The sequence below is a fragment of the Vipera ursinii genome, assembly GCF_947247035.1.
Source record: "Vipera ursinii genome assembly, chromosome: 3".
In the NCBI taxonomy this organism is placed as follows: domain Eukaryota; kingdom Metazoa; phylum Chordata; class Lepidosauria; order Squamata; family Viperidae; genus Vipera; species Vipera ursinii.
Genome location: NC_139516.1, coordinates 159,341,488 through 159,364,567, shown reverse-complemented (window position 1 = coordinate 159,364,567; position 23,080 = coordinate 159,341,488). Strand labels below are relative to the sequence as shown.

The window sequence follows — 23,080 nt, the reverse complement described above, 5'->3', positions numbered from 1 at the left end:
CTTTTAAGTTAAAACATAATAAATTCATTTCAATAAAACTGACATGTTGATTTGAAGCTAAAATAAGAATTAACTAGGTCTGAAACCTTTATCATCCAAGATCCCACTACAAAACTCTACAAGTCAATCTACACAACACAAGCTTTGAACATCTTGTAGGCTTCTTAACTGATGAAAATAACCCATTTCCATTCTTTTAGACATCTCTCTCTGGGAACACAACCTTTCTAATTTCTGTTTTATACAATGTTTCTGTTCATACAATACTTCCTGGGAAGTTTAAGGACACATTGACATCGTTAGATCACCCTTTCTCAGCATGTGCTCTGAAGAACAGTAGGATCCCATGAGAGGTTGCTAGGAATTCCACAGGATTTTTTTGTTTTTGTTTTTGAGGAATAGGGGCCTTAATTATTTTAAATATTTATGAAAAGCCAACACTGTCCTTGGCTGTATTAACAGAGGGATAGAACCAAGATCAGGTGAATTGCTAATGCCTTGGTAAGACCACACTAGGAATATTGCATCGGGTTTTGGTCACAGCAATGCAAAAAAAGATGTTGAGTCTCTAGAAAGAATGCAGAGAAGAGAAACAAAGATGATTAGGGGACTGGAAGCTAAATCATTTAAGCAATGGTTGCTGGAATTGGGTATATCTAGTTTAATGAAAAGAAGATCTGGGGTGACATGATAGCAGTGTCCTAATATCTTAGGGGCTGCAATAAAAAAGAGTGAGTAAACCTTAGCATGACTAAGAGGAAGAGATATGTAGTGTCAGGACAAATAGCAACATTTACATTTATTATCATATCCTGTGCTAAGTACATTGGGCTACACATGTACTCCACAAATTTTGATCAGCAGTTACACTCTCCACATCCTTTCATTTAAGGTTGATGTTTTTCAGGTCTTGACTGATATTCAAGTGAATTAAATTAATTACTGCAATTATTATTTATAATGTACTTATAGTTTCTTTTATTACTTAAAATATACTTTGCATGGAATTTTTGGGGTTCCACCAAGGTTTTCAAGGACTATACATGAGCCTCAAGGTCTTCTCCTGTCATGTGGAAAAGGAAGCCTGCAACATACATTTTGAATCAGTTCTGTTATTACATCTCTGGAAAATAAGTCTCAGGGTAACAGAGTTCAAACATTTAAGTTTATGCTAAGTCCTTTAGGCAAAAGCTTAAGCTTTTAGTTTGATGGACCATTTGCCAGCTTTTTTAAAAATGATCTCTTTGGCCGACAGTATGTGTTTCTCTCTTAAAAGTCATTAAAGTCACTGAACCCTTCATTTTCCCTATTTGTTACTTTTAAAAGTAATAATTTAATCTACTCTGCGGGGCTTTGAAATGATAACATTGCCCAAAACAATGTGAATTTGATTTTGGAAGTATTTTCAGGAAAACGTCTCACCTTCCAAAGCGTTAAACAGGCCCAGATTACACATCAGAATAACAACATTAAAATGTGTGATATAGTATGAATTGAAATGGCCTTATAATTTCTCCTTAATTCACCTGAAGTTAAATTTATAAAATAACAATATTTTTCCCCTCAACCCCCAGGGTAGCAAAAGAGGAAGTAAGGAAGAACAGTATTTTTGTAATTTTTTATTGTCCCAAGAATTACATACATGAAAAATTACTTCCCTCTTTCTAGAAGCCCTTTCAAAACACTTTTGTTGTCTTTTGTTCCAAAAAATTGATTCAAAAGTTGATTCCACCACTTGGAGCCAATTTCAAGAAATAAATTCTGCCTGAGAAAGTAAAATTTATTCTACTGATATATTATATTATGGCAAGGGAGTAAGTGGATGGTGCCTGTCTTTTTTATCAGGTTATTTTCCAACAAGGAGAGCTGTTCAAAAAAAAAAACCTCTTCAATATAGATTCTGAAAAGTACTTTTAATAAGAATAGATTTTAGGTGATATTAATATTTAAACTTTTTCTATGAGTAATTATGTATTCTTAATACAAAATAATTACATGGTAATGAAAACAAACCAAAATCTGATATGAAGATGATGTTTTTCCCTTCTTAGATCATTCAAAGAATCAGTGCCATTGACAGAGATGACCCACCTAGTGGTCATCAGTTTTCCTTCAGTTTGGCAGGAGATGCCACAAACAACCACAACTTCACATTACAAGATAATAAAGGTAAGGTATCAATCACGATTGCTAGCCTAAGGATATTTCAAAACAAACACGCTTCCACTCTGATTTATTCAGACAAGCAACACTAACTGTCACCTAGAGCAGGGGTGGGTAACCTTGGCTCTTTTATGATTTGTGGGCTTCCCATGCTGGCTCAGGAATTCTGGGAGTTGAAGTCCACAAGTCATGAAAAAGCCAAGGTTCCCAACCCCTGACCTAGAGTAACTTCTTCATCAGGAAAAACATTAATTAAAAGCCATCAGACCCCCAAAGTAATTTCTTATCTATAGATCATCTGTGAAGGGAAAAAAAGGTGTTAGTTAAATCATTTCAATTTAAGAACCAAACAGATGGGCTTCAAATCCTTTGTTAAATTAAATATTTTCACTTTTTTATTATTTTTTTTCTAAATGAAATTATACTTTAGAGTATTAACATCACTGCACTTCGGATTTAGATGTAGATTTTTTAAATAAAATATCCTGCAAATAATTCAAGGCAGCAAACATATCTAATATTGCTTCCTCCTCCTAATTTCCCCTAACAACAACCCTGAGTTAGGTCAAGCTCAAAGAGATTGTCAAGCCCAAAGTCCCCCAGCTGGTTTCCGTGCCTATGTCAGGATTAGAACTCATGGTCTCCTGGTTTGTAGCCAGGTGCTTTAATCCCTAATCAAATTGTTTTCATGTATAGGCTCCAGAAATACAGAAATAAACTTTTAAAAACTTGTGACAAAATATTTTTCCACACATCACCTGCAATATATGTGTCACATCAATCATAAATTGGAGGCAAGAGCTAAAAATCCCACATTTCTGGCTGTTAATGTCATTTCAGTCTCCTGAAAATAATCCTATATTCCTGATGGGTACATATTAGTATTGTTTTGCAAAGTTTTAATCTTGTTTTATTGTTTTATTCATTTTTAATATTGGATGCCGAAAAAAAATCCTGGAGGAAACATTTTGTCTCAGCCATGAGGCAGGTATCAGTAACAGAATGTGATTAATCCATTCTCCTGAAACAGATTGGTTCTTGGCCTGTAAATGTTCGGAAGGAGAAAAATCCTTTTGGTTTAACCTTGATTCCAGGATTATTGACTTTCCAGGTTTGGTAGACTAAGGCTTACCACCCTATAAAAAAAGGCATGCATTCTTTTCCCCTTTTGTTTATACTGTACATATTTCTTGCTCTGTTTTACTATTTTATTGCACTGGCCTTTTGATTCCTCTCACTGAAATTTCCCTGTCAGTTCTTCTATTGTTATTAGGCATTCCCTATCAGTTATACTTCTGTTTTACAACAACATCTGTTGATTTTGTGTCTTTAAAGATGGACATGTTTTGGGTGATGAGGGGCCACACTCAACATTTTTTTGAAAAGAAGAACTTGTTTAGGTGTCAGCTATGGCTTTTGGACATGTAGTTTTACAATCCACCACTTGAAGGTTATAGTTAATAAATAACTATAATAAATAAAAATAAGATAAATAAAATAAAAATAAATACCTACTATAATTGAATATACAATGCAAAGTCTTCCAGAAATAAGACATATTTAGCTTTAAAATATCAAAACTGGCAGTTTTTTGTTTTTTAAAAAAATCCATTATCTGTTATTAAATCCATTATCTATTTTTGTATCTAAACTGAAATCATTGCTATGACCTCATTTGAAGAACTTAAATATATTCCATTATCAAAATTAATTGTTCTTGTATCTGCTTAGCCCTGATCCTGAAGACTGAAACTCAGTTCAGTGTAATATTTCTTTGATTTATGTATTATTTTTAACAGCAGTTTTCAAATATAAATCAGGTGTCATTTTATTATTAGATTCCAAATGCAGTTCTTTAAATAGATAGCAATGTAATTTTTGTGTGAAGGACAAATGAATATTCAAAATTTGCATTTCTGATTCATTTGCACTCATTTTAATTTTTGAAATATATTTTCATATTAATGAATCATCTTCTGATAGATGTTCTTCTGACTACATAGACTGATTTCTTAAATTTTAATTTGAACATACTAAATTTGTTACAACAATATATTTTGTCAAGCTTATTAAATATATAGTATGTTCTGATATTTCAAGCATAAACCATGAGTGGCAAGTATGGTTCCCTATAGTATTTTGTTGGCAATGACCGGGACCTTGAACTGAATCTGGAAATGCCATAAATGTGGGTTTTCACAATATCATTAAGCACGAGGATGGCTGTATTTGGTACTAGCTAAAGTTTTTGTGGTTTTCAAGGGTTGTCCCATGTTGAGTAAATTGCAAATACAAATGCAAGAGTGTATGTAAGAGACCATCTTCAGTCTGTACATTTCTAGTAACATCAAAACTACTTGGCAGAAGTATCCACAGCTTGACATAGTATTCACAGCTTTTCCAGCAGAAACCTGGAGTCCAGGAGGATCCCTTGGAGTACAAGCCTGCACTTTCAGGGAAGTGAAACTTCAAGAGCAGCCAAAATAGATTCTGAACCTACAGCCACTCTGTCTTGCTTGGGTTGAATCTGATTCTGTATAAATCTGACTCATCAGCATATCACCAACATATTGATGATACCTCACTCCATACTAACAGATTATCTCATCCATGTAGATGTTAGACAACATGAGGAAGAGAAATGAGCCCTGGGAACCTCATATTAATATTCTTCTGGGATTAATTTTTCCCCGTCCCGCAACCACTTGCCTGCTCAGGAAGGGGTGGAACCTTGGCCAACAGTCCTGCCCACTCTCAATGAAGCCCATAAATTTTCTGTCATTCACATAACTGAAAGAGGAAAAACATCTATCAGGGCAATACTGGTTGCTTTTTCACCCTATATATCTAATTATAGGACACCAAGGAGGTCAATTTATGCAGTTTCTGATCCATTCCTGGCTTGCATTCCTATTGCCAAGGGTTCACATAATTCCTATCTTCCAGAATCTTTTTTTTTTTTGTCATCCTACCACTTTGCCGTAACCTAACCAAGAAGGAAGTTCGGATATAGGACAATAGTCCATCACTGTGGATCTAAGCCAGATTTCTTGAAGAGGCAAACTAGTGCTTTTTTCCAAGGCTACTGGAACTTTTCTTAAAACAAGGCGTTAACTACTGTCTAAAGTCCAATCTGTATTTTCTTTCTTGGCAGCTTTAACTTGCCTACAATACAAAGAAAAGAAGATGGGCTTATAAATAGATTTGTTTTATAAAGTATTTAAGGTTTTGGTTGGTTAGTTGATTGTGTTTTGTGCATTTGCGTGCTTTAATAATACTGCCTTATGCCAGCAGGCAAGATCAAGTGATTTTCACTTGATTAATTTAAACAGAGAATAAGAGTTTATTTTTACTCCAAGTCACATAAGGATGTGATTACAGTAAATGTGTCTTGCTTTCAGTTAAAAAAAAGATATTTTCCCCCATGGGTGGGGGGAATGGTAAGAAGAAAGCCAAAACTACTTTGATCTGATGTTATGACTTGATTACAATTTTAAGGTCTAAGAGCAGTCAGAGAAACATCTTGGGATCAACTAATTTTAAAGATAAAGGTATATATCATAAAGAAAGCCAATCCCTTCCTTATTTATTATTATAGTTACAGAGAAGGGATCAATTGGGGTTGATCTCTAGAGAACAATAGGGGGGGTGGTTGAGGCTATTATTATTTCATTGCCAATTTAGCATTGCAATTGTGATTATTACATAGTCCTTTTACTATGAACAGTTTATGCTTACTCTTGCTTCTGACACTACTGGGTTTATTCTCCCATATTAAACAAATGTAACATTCCTGCCAAAACTGTTAGGGAAGGTCTTTGCCACCGAAACCCAGAATAGCAGGGACAACAGTAGTTCTGCTGAAGTAAAGAAAAAAAAAAGGAAGCTATTATGTAGTTTTGATAACCATGGGCAACTTACCAACAATAGGCAGTGGTGAGGTTTTTTTTTTTAATCAATGGGCAATTTTCCCTTCAAAATCAGATTTCATTAAAAAAAAAACCTGGTTTCCACATAGTAAACAAAAGCTGTCTGATTCTTTTTTTAATTTTAATAGTGCCAAAGGCTGGCAGCTTTGTTAAAACTCCTTTTACTTTGCCTACATTTGTTGGTGCTTTGGGGCCTCCTGCCTGCCTGCCTGAAAGTTAGTTTTTAAAAATAGTTCTGTGTAAGAGCTCTAACTTCAGTCTCTTGTATCTAGCACCAAAGTGGTCATCTAAGAATAATTCTTGCAAAATGTCTGCTTGGAGAGGATCAATTCCATAGCACCAAAGACAAGTTGAAGCAAGTGAAGAAAATGGTTACTTATTCAACCTCTGTTTAGTTATATCTGACAGCATACTTGCAGTATAATTACCAGCGTTTATGAATTGGATCAAGCTACTGGAGAACATTCCTGAAAAGGCCATGTAAAATGACTCAAAATATTTGGTCGAAATATTCTGTGTAATACATCTGCCCAAATCCTAAAGAGTGACATAATGAACTCTTAACTGGACACTGGGATGATCTTTGGAAAATATGTGATTTTCCTGAGTGCTAACATATTCTCAGTTCTGATTAACAAAGGTTAATCCTTTCTGTTCTCACAAGAAATCACATCTCCTCACTATTTTTCTTACATGCATTCTACAGTTTATATGTTTAGTCCCTGGATTTCTAAAAAAAAAAAAAGGAATGAGAAGCATAGGTCTAAAAGGAGGAACATGAACCAGGAGGCAATAAGTGGTAAAATATATGTCATAACCCGTGACTTACAGTACATGCTTGCATCTGATATCAGAACCCAAGTACATAATCCAAGGGGTTTAATTTGAACATGTTGGAGTGGAACTGTATATCAGTTGAGCCAATTATAATGGGCATAAGTCATGGATAGAAATTATGGCTCTCTTAAGTATTACTGAATTACAACATGCAGCATCCAATCATTAACTGGCTGGGGTTGCTGGGAATTATATTTTAACAACATATTTAAGGACACTTTTTCACTATCCTTAGCACAGTTGAAGCAAGAACTTTTAACCTTTTCTAATGTCTTTCTTGTGCTGTTGTATTAATACCTAGAATTTCAAGTCTGCCATCAGGAAACGCAGAAGGTTTTTCATAGTTCAAATACCATATAAGAATGAGAGATTAGGAATAAACCTTTTTATTAACTATTTACAAAGGGCCATTGCAACTATATGCTTACTTCCAGGGACTGAGCTTTGTACTTTCAAATTATGAGGCACATTTATTTACATTGCCAAGCTAAGATACTATTAAAATTAATCTAAAAAAACAGATGTTTTTTCTTTAAGAAAATGTTTTTGTCTTCCTTTTTTCTTTTCCTTGATCTAGACAATACAGCATCTATACTCACCAGACGAAATAGCTTTCGGAGGCAAGAACAGTCGGTTTATTATTTGCCAATATTCATTCTAGACAGTGGCTCTCCTTCCCTGAGTAGCACCAATACACTCACGATTCGAGTCTGTGATTGTGATGCAGATGGCATTGCCCAAACATGTAATGCAGAGGCCTACATCTTACCAGCTGGACTTAGTACTGGAGCACTCATAGCAATCCTGGCTTGCGTGTTGACACTGCTAGGTACGTCTCTGTGGTTTCTTCATTGAAGGGAACAATCCTCCATCAGAATACATAAAAATTTTTTTTCATTTTTTTAAATTATTGCCTTTGTATTGCAAGAAGTATAGGAGCTAAAAGTAAGAGTTTTTCAGATAATCTTATATAAAGGTAGTGGTAAGCTCCAGATTTGCTTAAAATCAGTAGATGTGGTTGTATCTGAATCTTCAGATGTTTAAAACATTTAAATCCTGTAATGTCTCATTTTTTAAATTAACTTATCTGGTGTATTTTTGGAGTGATTATTCAGAACGACTAAAAGTTAAAACAAGAAAATAAGATGCATAATTACAAAAATAAATAGCAAGAAAACTTGGCTTCATCAAAAAAACAGTCCATGGTGCTATTGAGTTTAAATTGATGGAACAATGTTGCACAAGTTTTGGTGGTAATGCTATCTGATGACCTTGGGTGAAAATTCTATAATGGAAAGAAACATTTTTTTTCCATATATCCTGCAGCCAGTTAAGCATCTAAAAGACAGACACAACAACGTGAACTGAATTTGAAAGAAGCCAGAATTCTTATCAGATCAGGTCATTTTACTTAGCCTATAACATGTGCTTATGCAGTCTTGTCTTATCTGATACAACTATCAAAATCTATGATAGTTAGAAAAGCATTATCTTTGATCACAGGTTAGTTTATTTGGGATCTATGTGAATGTACATATTTTAGATTCCATTCTTTTTTTAAAGAAATAGATCACATATAACTAACAATACATTGGCAAAATGATAGAAAAGCAATATATAAAGGAAGCACTAAGATGGGTTACATTCTCTTAAGTATGGAAAGTGAGCTCTGACCTGTACTAGTGTATGTTTGTTCAATAATTGTCTGATGTTTTATTTATTTTGTAATTATGTCTTTCGGTCTGTATATTTCTGGACAAATAGAGTTTGTCCAAAGATAATCAAAAATTCCTATTTTACTGGAGTACATTTTGCATTATCTACTTAAGGAATCATTTCCATTTATAGAATAAACTTTGAACTGAAATTTTCCCCAGCCTTATCACATTGCATATAATCAGTCAGACTAGAAACCTCCAATCCCCATCTGTATGATCTAATTTCATAATGCTCCCCATGTCAAAGGACAATATAGAATTCTGCTTGCTCAAAATTATTTCTTAAACAAAACAATGATATAATATATGGAATGGATGAAATTTCACTTACAGATTTACAGGAATATTTAAAAATCTATTGTTTTCTCAAGCACAGCTGTTCAGATAAGTTGGAAAAGAACTTGATGAGAAAACAGTAACATCATTATTATTCTGATATGCCTATTTTTTTTATTGAGATCTCTACTTCTTCCTGGTTGTCAAAAATTGCCCATGTAGTCAAATATAGAACTATGCTAACAAAATGACATGTATTCACCATTAGTCTCTTTCGGGCGTTATCTGGTAGATGGATTACAACCAATTAGATAAGCCCACAGGAAAATCCAAGAATAAATAATATTTATTGAAGAAAGTAGAAAGACAATATCCATAGAATTTACTGTAAATAATGGACTAGCCCTATTTATAAATACAGGAATAAAATATTTTAAATGATAAAATCTTCTCTAAATGATCGAGAAGATGCTACTTATCTTTGTGGGGATTCATTTGTTTTTATTTGTCCTTTCTTTTTACAGTGATAAGGTTTATTTTTTATCTGATTGCTCACTGACTCTGTAGAGTTAACTCTCAACAGGTGCTGTGCCAAATGCAGATCTCATTATAACTTTTGCTTTTGTTTGGTTAGCCTTTTCAGGACTGACACTCTTTTTTCCTAAGTGTTCTAGCTTTCTAAGCGTTTCTAACATTCAGTTTCCTAACTTTCTTTTTTCCTGTAGTCCAGGTTCTTAAGAACAGTTTCCACCAAAAATATCAGGTATAAAAGTTAGGATGACAGTATTTTTTCCGAGTACTGTAATTATTGTGATGAGTTATGATAAAAGTAAAGACTGGGATCTGCAGATAGCCCTTTATCTTATTAAAGCACAAAAACACATTTGCTAATTGATGTATTAAATCTATGAGATCTAGAAATGCAACTGACACCAAAGCAGATTTGAAGATAGATTCAACTTTGCTGAGAACTCTTTAAGTTATATTGGAGAGAATTTAACTTATTAGATGTAGAATAAAGATTAAATCCATACTTCCCAAACAATTCCAACATCATTCTTAGTATTCTTGCTTATGTTACTGCCCTGCAAATCCAGCATAGTGGAAGGACTCCAGGTTTCAAAAGTTGCCGTAAACTTATATTACACAGTGTACCACCATTGTAGTTGAAAACTTTAGGTATAAGTCGAGATGGAAATCTGATTTTACATCAGCCTCTGCCTGTGGTCAGATAAAACATAAGTAAACTCCTAAAAATAATTTTACAATTTGCAAAATCAAAGAAAATTGTTATGATGTGTGTCATTTCATTTACACTGTATATAATTTTTAAAAGAGAAAGGAAAAAAACCTTTAATGCCTCTGAGAACAATATGGCAATTGCAGTGTAATTTTTTCTGTTAATATCACAAAAGCATAATAATAATTGCTTAATATGCTAGTAACTATTTCGATGCTTTCTTCTCACCAAGAGTTATTGTATTTAAACATGGTGCAGACTAATTAACCTTTTTTCCAAATCAGCATCAGTATTTCATATAGGATACCTGATTTGTAGACGGTCATGTTAATTTTTTTTTCAGATCAGGATTGAGTGAATTTTAGTGGCTATGGACTGAACTTAATGGTTTGTGAGAATAAAGGTGTATTACAGTACAAAGGAGTGTATTGTAAGGAGTAGAACTAAGTTTTTTTCTCCCTAGTTTTGTGCTGTAGTTGTTTCTGCCTCAAAGTTTGAAAGAACACCTTATTAGATTTTTTTTAAGGCAGTGTACGGCCTTTAACCTTTAGGGTGCTTGTATTTAAACTAGATCTAATTTTTATTTAGGGTTTGCCTTTTTATACAATATTGCCTTTTGGCTTTTAAAGTGGCTTTCAAAGCAGTTTAGCAGAATCAAATAATAGTTGGGTAATGGAATGTCTATAAGGAAAAAAAAAGTTCAAAGAGCAGCAAGAACTCCACCATTCAACCCTGAGCTATAGATATTTTCTATTGGCATAAAACAATATTTCAGAAAGAGAGAGAGAGAAAGAGATAGAGATGCGTATGTGTATAAATCTAAAATAAACCAATCATTCACATCCAGAACCTGGATTTTATTGAACAATCAATAAAAGCTTTGTCCCAATGATTTTTTTTTAAAACTATATGAGTTAAACTAAAATCTAATAAATAGAAATGAACATACGATTTTCTGTAACTAGGTAGCAAGTCAAAGCTGTATTTTGTGGAAGAGTACATGAAACAATGTTACAATGGCAGAAATAAGTCTTACAAAGTTAGCATATTAATATTAAACCAGTGGAGATAGCATAAATGCTAATCATATACGGAACAGCATTATGCAGTTAGACTTCAATAACATCTACAGTCTTCCATACATAACATGCTTCAGTGATTTGGACTAGTGAATTCCTATCAATTGACCAACATTTTTTCAGATGATGGGAATTGTTGATCCAGAAATCTAAGGAAAACCAGGATTATACTGACTACCATTTAGAATTGAAGCTTCAGTGAGTTTCTTAAGCCTTTAATATTTGTGAATGTGTTAACAGCAGGTAGTCCTCAACCTACAGAAGTTCATTTAGTGACCATTCAAAGTTACAACGGTTATGAAAACAGTGACTTACGACCGTTTTTACACACTTACAGCTGTTGCATCATGTCCATGGTGATGTGATCAGACTTTAGACACTTGGCAACTGACTCAACTATATGGTGTTTACGGTGTTCTTGAGGTCATATGATCATCTTTTGTGACCTTCTGACAAGCAAATTCAATGGGGAAGCCAGATTCACTTAACAGCCACATTACTAACTTAACAATGCTATGATTCACTTAACAACTGTAGCAGGAAAGGTCATAAAATGGGGCTAAACTCACTTAACAGCTGTCTTGCTTAGCAACATAAATTTTGGGCTCAATTATGGTCATAAATTGAGGATTGCCTCAATTTAGCTTTTTACCTGCCAACCATCAGCAATATGTACCTAGCTCTATCACATCAGATTGTCCCTCCCCCCTCGCTTTACGGGATATGTTCCTGGCTTGGAAAAAGCCACTTTTATTGCATAACTGTTATCCTGCTCTTGCATTTATTTGAACAAAGATGGAAGACTGGGGATAAGGTTTCCCTCCTGTCCTCTTGGAACATGGGTAACCTTTCAAACAAGCTATTGTGCCCTTAAGTTCAGGTAAATAAAAGCTGGAGACACATTAGATTATAACATATATTTATCCTTTAGATTCCTTCTTCCTTTTCCTCAGTTATTTTTGTTTTGGTGAATACAGATCTCATATAATTTGTAACTTAGCAGAAAACAAATTTGCAGTATTTTGTTCTGAAGCCTAAAAGAATTTTGTACGGTGAAAGTAATGAACAATTCTGTCTGTCAATTTAATTACTTGTTTAGCCTAATACTAATAAGAATCCTATAGTATTATAATAGCTTACACACTTATTTTTATACAAGCTAAACATATGATCACAATCCAGTAGCAAAAGTATAGAGGTGAGAAAAGATGATTAATGTAATTGTTAGCCTTTAAAGTTCCACAAACGCTTTGTTGGTTTTCTGCTAAAAAAAACACTAAAATGGCTGTGTCTTATTTTAGAACTAATGGTGGCTAATACTGGTTTCTTTTTTTTCCCTCAGACATGTCATCATTGTTGATTTTAAAACTCTGTTCTATAATAGTTCCCATTCACTTCCAGCAATTAGTGCATTTGAAGCAAAATTGACTAGTTTTTCAGACATTGCTATGGATTTTGCATGGCTGTTCATACCGCTTTTACTCAGATAGAGGTTAAAAATTATTGTGCAAGAGCAGTTGAAGTGATTAGAAATTAATATGCTCTTAAAGCCATTTACATGCTAAATTCTTTAACATTTCAAAGGACTTTTTTTTGTTTGGCTTTAAACAATCATGAGCTGTGCAAGGTAAAGCCGCATAAAACATTCTTTTTATCTTGCTTTTTATTGTACCTCTCAGCAGATAAATCTACTAAGTTTCATATATTTTGCACTTATTAGCAGGTATTTAACTCCCCAGATAAAGTCTGCTGAACATGTCACAGTGTGAAAACACATTTTCACTGGTGTAATGAACAGATTAACTGCTTGCTACCTGACATAGTTAGTAACTTAGAATAGTCAAAAGTAATTTCAAAAGAAAGAAAAAAAAGCCGAGCAGCATCCATTTGGGGGCTGAATTTGGAATATGTTATAAATATATTATTTTCCATTTTTATTTATCCGGGATAATATAATTACTCCATGAATCCCTACTGTAACCTTTTATTTTCCAACTCATATGGAAAATACATCCCAGTTATCTTCTTTATTTTATTCCAGGTTTCTTTTCTTTTTCTTTTATTCCAGGTTTCTTTCCTTTCTGTACAACCATTGATATGTTCTTTTATGGAAAAAATAGTATAGTAATTATAGTATAGTATAGTATAGCATAGACATTAAGCTCAATTTTTCAATTGCTTGCACCTACATTAAGAGCCACTATTTTACATTGTGATAATGATATTGCAAAAGCACCAGAGGTCATTATTAAAATAACCCAGTGCAATTTGGATTATCATTGATTTCCTTAATATGTCAGTTGTGTTTAAGAATATTTAATTAATACAAATATATAATGTATATAATGTTTTGTTGTTTTTTTAATTTTCAGAATGATATAACTAGATCTTTAACAAAAGTCATCCTTAAAGATTAATGTGTATATAACTTGAAATTTGAGTGGTATGATTGAATTATGTTTTTGTTGATTCTTAATATCAGCTGCAAATGATTAAATATGTATATACAAAGTATTTATGTCTTTTCAGTACTTCTGTGAATGACCTATCTCTAAAGCCATCAAGAAATTTTCTTAACTATTAGAAATGTCAAAAAAACATTGTTATCTAGGGAAGTGATCTGGGTCAATAAATACCAACATCTCCCTGTGCAAAAAATTCACAGATCCATGATAGGTACAGTATTTTGCATGTTAAAGCAAAGTGCTCTGTGTTATAATGCTTTTAATGCATGAACCACAACTTATGCTAGCTATTATTTAACAACTCTGAATTTTCCAATCAAGGATCAGATACTTTATCAATAATCTGTACTCATATACTTCAATAATGGAGTCACTTCCTGACAGTTAAAGTGCACGTAGATAGTTTTTAAACGTGCTTTTATCGGTCGGGCAATTAAGAGTTCAGAAAAAGGTCTCTATATTTAATGGCTGAGAGGCTGTAATTTTCTACTTGAACTTGCTTTAAATGTATGTTTTAGCAATCTGTACCAAATAAGAAATGCATATGATGAAATCAGAATGAACATAGTAATAGATCCTTTAATGTCTAAAAGCCTTTATTTATTTATTTATTTAGCGTATGGCTGGTCACACACAATATTAAAAGCATTTCATATTTACAAGTCAAAACAGTTAAAACAATTAAAAAGAAGCAGTAATAAAACCTAAGAGGAAACCAGAAATAACATTTCAGAGTTTGATGTCGAGTTTGGAAATCCAGTCAGTAGCTACCGTTGTTACGCAGAGGAAGTCCTTAAAATATCCTGGGTATTTTCTATTAATGCATTCCCTCACTATATGTTAGATAGTCTGTCGGGGAGCCCCGCAATCACATTGTGCTGAAGATGTCTTTCTGCATTTATACAAAGAATCGGCACATACCCCATGAGTCGTTCTAATTCTATTGTATGTCACCCATATGTGTCGGGGTAAATTGAACCCTGGAGGTATATTATTAGGATTAATATGCTCAAAAATATCTTGGGAGGTATAGCTATTCCATGCTTCCATCCACTTTTGTGTGGTGCTCTGATGTTCGGCCAGCAGCTTAAGCACTGTAAGGAGTGGTGGATTTCTTGACTTTAGTCGACATCTTAAGAGAACAGAGGTATAACCATGAATGGCTAGAGAGGAGTTTAGCAGGATCTTACTATACTCCCGAATAAGAGCTTCTTGTCATCGTAAGTGCGGGGGGAGTATATGGCTAAGAACTGGTAGCCAGTGAATAGGTGTAGATTTTATGCACCCAGTAATTAATCTCATTGTATGGTTAAGTTGAACATCGACAAGTCTTGTATGTGAGCTCTTTATCCATACAGGTGCGCAGTATTCCGCTACAGAGTAGCAAAGCCCAAGGGCTGCGCATCGAAGAGTTGGAGCTGAAGCTCCCCAAGTTGTTCTGCATAGTTTTTGCAGAATGTTGTTTCTTCTGTTAACCTTGGCAGCCAAATTCTGAATATGTTTTTTTAAAAGACAGAGTCCTGTCTAGGGTGACCCCCAGCTATTTTGGTGTAGCCTCATATGGGAGCAATTTATTATTTAGGTATATATTGAGTTCTCTTTTTGCTAATTTATTATTAAGGTGGAAACATGATGTAACTGTTTTGCTTACGCTTGGGATTAGCCTCCATTGGTGGAAGTATGTGCTCAGAGTTGTAAGATTGGCTGTAAGTACACCTTCTGTAACTTCGATGTCCTTGTAGCTATATGCTAATGCCAGGTCATCAGCATAAGGAAACTTTGTTGATAGCGTAGATGGTATATCGGAAATATATAAGTTGAATAAAGATGGGACCAGTACAGAGCCCTGAGGTAGTCCATTATTCAGGTGTCTTTGCTTACTAATTTTATCACCCATAATGACTTGAAAGGTCTTTGCTGAGAGCATGTTATTTATTAGGCAGCCCATGGTCCTACAAGGGACAGCGTGGAGGAATTTGCTTAATAGACCATCCCTCCACACTGTATCGTATGCTGCTGTGAGATCCACAAATACAACAGATGTTTTCAATTTATTCTGATAGCTGCTTTCAATGTGGCTAGTAAGACTAAGGACTTGATCGGCACAGCTCCGATAAGATCTAAACCCAGCCTGTTCAATCGGTATTTGTTCGTTAATTTTCTGTCCAATTCTGTTAAGCATCAACCTTTCAAGTAGTTTATAACAAACACTTAACAGAGCAATGGGGCGATAGTTTTCTGGCTTGTTGCTTTCTTTCCCAGGTTTTAATATGCCGATTACCTTAGTTCTCTTAAATTCTGAAGGGAGCTTACTAGAAATTAGGATATCTGTGTAGAATTTTGCCAGCCATTCTCTTGTGCGAGGCCCAGAGTCGATGATAAATTCAGGCATTACTCCATCAAAACCAGGAGATTTTCCAGCTTTGACATTCTTCAGGGCAGTATCTATTTCAGCCGCTTGGAAGGGTCGAGCATATTCCTGGCTAGGTGAGCACAAAATTTTTAAGTGCTTTAATTCTCTTTTCACTAATTTAGTATGTTTCTTATCATGGGGTACTCTAGTTAAGTTGACAATTCGAGTTGTTATTTGAATTGGAGTTATCTCTTGTTGTTTACGTTGAGCTGGTTGGCCTCCTCCCAGTTTTTTCAGTAGGCTCCATGCCTTCCTGCTTGAGTGTTTAAAGTCTAATCCAGATGTAGTTTGCTCCCATTTCTGCCTGCGCGCCAGGTCAAGGTTATGAAGAAGTTCATTGGCTATCTCAGCATCACCATTCTCTAGATGTTTTTGGTACAGGTTTTCGCAGGTTTCATTCCATCCTGGGATGTATTCCTTACGGAAGCCACGTGGGATGGATTTTTTAGCCTATGACATAATTGCTCTGACAAAGCGATAGCTTTTACTAACTGCCGGGATACGTCCTATTATGTTCTCAAGGTCCATCGTAAACTTTTCCCTGTTAGCCATCTTTAAGTTCCACCTTGGTCGTGTTATCGATCTGATAATAGGTATCTTTATTCCTGTCTTAATGATAATAGGTCTATGTTGGCTATGGGGTAAAGTTGGCAGCACTTGCCAAGAGGCAGGTATAGGTTTGGTTTTATCTTGTGTAACAAAACGTAAGTCTGGGTTATACTCTTTCTTCCATGCAGCTGATTTAAAAGTGCCTCGATCTTTAGCATCAAAAATTAAGTATAGGTTGTTCTGTTCTGCCCATTCACAGAGAATCTCGCCGTTAGTATCATTAAGCATATATCTCCACTGAGTATGATGGCTATTGAAATCTCCTATGTAGATGCCCGGGTGTGGAATCCTTGGGAGAACTGTATTAGGCCAAGAGATAGTAGGGGGCTTCTAGATGTTCATGACTTGGGTATCTCCAATCTTAATTGTGATAGTGTAGATGTTATCCTCACTGCTTGTTTCCAATAAATATGCATTTTCAATGTTATTACGCACATATGTTATCAGGCCATAAGTTTGATGAAAAATAGCGCCTAAGACGTCATATCCAGGAATTCTTCCTCTGCTTTTAAGCTGCTGTTCATTCTCAATGCGTGTTTCTTGGATCATAGCCAAATCGACATAATTTTCAAGTAGTAGTTTGGAGAGATGTTCGCATTTTGATCTACTACTGTCTTTGATGTTAAGTTGGCACATACATATTGAACTTCCAATATTCCGAATCATTTTGGTATTGGTATTTGTTATATCTGTTATTTCTGCTATTTTTCAGTCCTTAAAAGGACTGTGGACTGTGGGGTTGTGTGTGAAGCCAGGAGGTCCTCACGGATGTCTGGCTGCCAGTCCGTCTGTTACTCATTTAGCACCACCCAGGAGGCACGTGTGGCTTAAGGATTGCCACGGATGTGAGTAACTTTGCCTCCCTAAAAGCCTTTAAAGCGACTTTAAGGAACTATTTTTTTTCTAAAAATAATCTCAAACAAACCATATTGTGTAACCATCACAAACCTGTTTATCTTGCATAATTTATGAATAGTTTTACTCCGAATGAGGAATGTAATGTGTGTATTAGCTTGATTCAACTTTGCTTAAAGTTTTACTTCTTCTATTGCAGTGCTTGTCCTGCTGATTGTTACAATGAGACGACGGAAAAAAGAGCCTCTTGTTTTAGATGAAGAGAGAGATATCAGGGAAAATATAGTCCGATACGATGATGAGGGAGGTGGAGAGGAGGACACCGAGGCTTTTGATATGGCTGCCCTGAGAAACCTCAACGTCATTCGCGATACCAAGATCAGGAGGGATGTGACTCCAGAGATCCAGTTCTTGAGCAGACCGTCTTTTAAAAGCATCCCTGATAATGTTATTTTTCGGGAATTTATTTGGGAAAGGCTAAAAGAAGCTGATGTGGATCCCTGCGCTCCACCATATGATTCCCTGCAGACATATGCATTTGAGGGAAACGGTTCAGTGGCTGAGTCACTCAGCTCTTTAGATTCGGTCAGTTCAAACTCTGATCAGAATTACGATTACCTCAGTGACTGGGGGCCTCGTTTCAAACGGCTTGCAGATATGTATGGAACTGGACCAGAAAATTTGTATTCATAGCCTTTAAACTTTTTTATGACATTGCACTAAAGGAAAAGGGAAAGAGAAACTCAGTATCTGGACTAAGAAAAATCTGTAAATATTTCTCCGTCTTTTTTTAACCTGTTTTTTTTTCCTTTCCTTTCCTTTTTGTTTGACTCAGTGAAGCTTATTTTCATTAGAAAATTGCCCAAGGAACTGCACTGAACAACAAATAGTGAGCATCAAATGGCATTTTTGGTAAAATTAAGATGCTTGGCCATATACAAATAGATAGCAACTCTCATATCTTATATACCTGCAGAGGCAATTAACCTCTAAGAGTAAGTACTGCGCTGTGACCTCAGTCATCCAATGATACCCTGTAGATGCCTTCTGAGTTTCGCTGGGTTGAGACTTCAGAGTCTCTGCTTAGTGGAGGAAAGAGGAAAAAGTTCATTTACCATTTAAAATAGTACTACAGTACACTGTATACTATTAATGCAAGGTTTCATTTTTCATTTGCAGTGTCGCATGCAAGTTGCTGGCTCAAAATAATCCAACACAGTGACTTCTATTTGTCTGAAAGGCTACTAAGACCCCCCCCAAAAAAACCTGTAAATATCTGGGTAATTCTGACAATAGACTTCAGTTCCGATTCTGAAAATCTGCAAAACGTGCCATTGCCTTATTACAGTTTGCAGGAAATGTCAATTGAAAAGGTGGAAAGTGATTCTCACAGTTTTGTGATGCCTATGTAGGTATGGGGGGAAAGTTGCTGTCTATATATTGATTATTATTAATAATAATATGTCTTCTGATTCATGCAGGAGAATTTTTTTCATTTTTTAAAAAATAAATGTTGACATGTAGAGAGGTATGATCATTTTGGAGTTCTGATCTCCATTACATTCAGATTTATTATATGCATTGTGGTGTTAGATGCTTGGGAACATGCTGTTTTTTTTCCCCCTCCGGTCTCAGCCACACGAAGGAAATGAAGCATGGAAATAGAGAGATTATAGTGAAGCAGTTGAGCTCGCCGTTCATCTCTCCAAGAGGAACACTGCTACAAGGACACATGGCTGTCATTGTTCTTCTGAGCCATTACAGTGTCTAAGGTTTTTGAATAAGATGTTTGTACTTTGCATTTTCAAAGGAGACTATGGATGCAGCCAGGAGTGTCTCTAATGGAAGTTGCAATTTTCAAGGTCATCTGTTCTATATGCTTCAGCAATTTAAAACAAGCCTGCTCCTTCTATCAAATTCCCTACCTCTTTGCTGCTGTGGAATCACAGAAAAGTAACTCTTTTACATTTCTTTCATATGTTAAGCAGCACGATATGATGACTTCAGATCCTCACAGCCCACCTAAGCTTTTTCCTCCAGGGAGGTCACTTCACAACACATCCTTTCTATATTGGCTCAGGTGTGCCAAACTTGAAGGATGACTACTGCAGTTCATTAAAATAATGATGGGGCTTTTTTATGTAGGATTTCTTAGAATATGACAACTCTTATAGTTCAGGCAATATTTATATTTTAGCTGTTATTAGAAAATAAGACATGGATTGAAGTAGAATAGTGCTTCATTTTAATACTTTATTTTCTTCTCTCTCTCTTTCTCATTCCCCTCCCTCTCTTTTCTTGAAGAAGGACCAGTTTTGAAAACATAAAGTATAGCTCTTGTAGCAAAAACTCTATAAGATAGAGTATTATGAACTCCCTAGAATGGAGGATTTGGAGCATGTACTTATATGAGCATTTCTGAATCAAGAAGCAAATGTCTTGATTCTACATAAATTTAATTTATACAGACACATGAACAGGTCAAGCCTATTCTTTTAGGTAGCTAAACAAATAGGAAATCGCATGAGGGAGCGGTCACTGCAATTCCTAATGTGCCCTGAAGCACTTTGGAAAAGAATGATATGGATTTGTACCCTTTCAGATGTGATTCCAAAAGATTCAGAGCACATGGAGATGTGAATGTCCATGACTCTTTAAAGTAGCCACATCTGCTTTAGAATGTGTGGTCACTTAGTAAAGATGGGTGCTTAAAAGATAGGCAGATACCATATTTATACCAAGGGATAGTATCGAGATCACATGAAGTGTTAGTACTGCTTTATAGTGCATTGTTAAGAGTATACTTAGAATATTGTGTTCATGTTGAGCATCTAGACTCTAGAAAGAGTGCAAAGAAGAGCAGCAAAGATGCTTAGGGGACTGGAGGCTACACCATATGATGAATGATTGTGGGAACAGGGAATGCCTAGTCTAATGAAGAGAAGGACTATGGGTGACATGATAGCAGGGTGACATGATAGCAGTCTTCCAATATTTGAAAGGCTGTCTCAGAGGAGGGTAGTCATCCTATTATCCAAAGCAGCTGAGAACAAGAGATAACAAATGGAAGCTTAGCCAAGAGAGACCCAATGTAGAATTAAGGAGAAATTTCCTGTTAGTGAGAACAATCAGTGGAATGACTTGCCTCCAGCAGTTGTGGGTGGTCTATCACTGAAGATTTTTGACAAGAGTCTGGAATGATATAGGTCTCCTGGTTGAGCAGAGTGTTGGACTTCCATGGTCCCTTCAAGAATAACTATGTTATTCTGCACCTTCACAAACTCTGACAATGAAATCTGTTCCAAAACAATATTCAGCCCTCTTGACTGGCCCTTTTAAATTTAATAGGTTTCTTATATATAAAAGCCATTAATATAGCTGGAGTATATTACACAGGTTTATTCTCTTCTTACTGAACTGGAAAGAACGTAGACAAAAAACAGGGCACTGTCAGAGACAAATTTGTGCCTTCTTACAAAGGTTCATCTGACTTTTTGAAAACAGGTTAGAGAACATACTTTTCAGTATGAAATGGTTTCTTTTATACAATGATTATGATGGACAAATCTAGAATGCATCAATAACAAAAAAGGAAATTACCTTAAGGTTTTGTAATTCTTGCAGCTCAGCATTATCAATGAACTACATCCAAGTGGCCTTCAGCTTCATTAAGAAATAAAGTTCGATCACGAGGAAACACAATTCTTTACCTTGGATAACTTTTTTGTAGACAATCATTATTTCATGATTTAGTAGAATACACACACACACACACACACACACACACACACATATATATATATATATATATATATATATATATATATATATATATATATATATATATATATATATATAATTTTGTAATGGAACTCAAAAAAGTCAAGAGACTTTACCACAAATGTCAGATTTCAATAAAAAAATGTTAACTGTATGAAGCTCAATAACTAATTGAGCTGCAGGAGTTATGTAGCTGTTCTATGAGAAGATCTTGTAAAAGAATCACCTTGTTATTAGAAAAAATATTCTAATTCAAGACCAGTATCCAAAGAACTATGCAATTAATTTAAATATCTACATATCCAATGTGAGGTTTGGCATGTGCTTCTTAAATAATACTATGTCATGTTATGTCATGTCATGTGGCAAACTCCTACTTAAACTCAGGGGACCTTCAAAATTAATTTCTTAGCTGACATCATTAAAAAAGAAAGAAGGAAAAGCCCATTGAGCATAGTCAACAAGGCTGAGAATCTTTAGTTATTGTCCTGTGTATTTTTACTTGGTCATACATTAAAGTATTAATGTATTTAAATAAATGTATAAATAAAAAATAAATATTTTAACTTTAATAAAGTTAAAGTATTACTGAATTGGATTTATTTCTAAGGAGATGTACATAGAATTACACTTTCAAATTATCTGTGTTACTCTTGGTCAATATATTTGCATTTAGATTTTAACATCTATCATTGAGAGTAAACCACTATAATGTACAAATTTGCCTCTTATTCTTTTTTATACAAAGTTGTAAGATATTGTTTCTATAAAATATTGAGCGCATTATTGTTTTTGTTACCTGATCTATACTACCTGAAGCATAAAAACCCTTCCATGTTACCATTGGTTATCCCTCTCACAGACCTCCTTCATTAGAAATGGTAAGTTTTTTAAATTATTCAGGGACCCAGACCCTGAATGGATTCTGTAACAAATAATTCCAGTTTGTTACAAATAGATACCATTTCCAAGTATTCCAGATTCATCCATTGAAATGAGAGGGAAATTTCCCATAACTGAAGGATCTCTGTGTGGTCAGTTTGTGCACCTATAGCAATTGTTGAACTGTGGTGCTTGGCTACATCATGTGAAACCAGTTTTTAAATTGTTTAATAGATCTGATGAGTGATTATCAATGCATCGGGCAATTTGCATTGTCTTTCCTGGTTTGTTGTACGTCTTGCTATTTTGCTGTGTCATAATATCATGCACATTTTATGGACATCCACAATTCTTGTAGCAAAATCAATTTCTGACCTAGCCCCAAATTATGCATTAGATATTAAGATATTACCACAGTGTATCAACAGATGAACTGTTAAAATGAAGTATAAGTAATATTTGTGAATTCTGCTGATATTAATTAGACTAAAACTACTATGGTTTTGTATATGATCACTATGTTCATATTTTGTCTGTCTCATTTTTCAGGATTGTCTATTCCACCAAATATCTACATTATTCCATAATTTTTAAAAAAGTGTGCAAGCTTTGTGTTTATTTCATATGGAACTTTTGCTAACATACAGTATATGTTTGAACAGTTGCACATCACATTCAGTTAACATTCACAGTTTTATACCCAACTTTTTTTTTTAAAAAAAAGTGCACATTTTTATGTAAGTTATTTTTGCTGAGACCTGCATTGCTAAGTTTGATGAAGTTCAGAATCTGAAGGCTAACTCTATTGGATTAGTTCTCTGTAAAATCTGGGCC

At 34.8% G+C, this 23,080-nt stretch overlaps 1 protein-coding gene across 1 annotated transcript in view; it reads left to right on the top strand.

The window, feature by feature from the left end:
- LOC310638522 (cadherin-7) overlaps positions 1-18,277 on the top strand; it is a gene marked incomplete at its 3' end in the record, with an annotated part of 123,717 nt that extends 105,440 nt beyond the window's left edge. The window contains exons 10-12 of the mRNA XM_083359672.1: positions 2,052-2,169; positions 7,507-7,758; positions 17,784-18,277. Coding sequence (XP_083215798.1) covers positions 2,052-2,169; positions 7,507-7,758; positions 17,784-18,277 — 864 coding nt within the window. The remainder of the gene's footprint in view (positions 1-2,051; positions 2,170-7,506; positions 7,759-17,783) is intronic.
- Between the last annotated feature and the right edge of the window lie 4,803 nt (positions 18,278-23,080).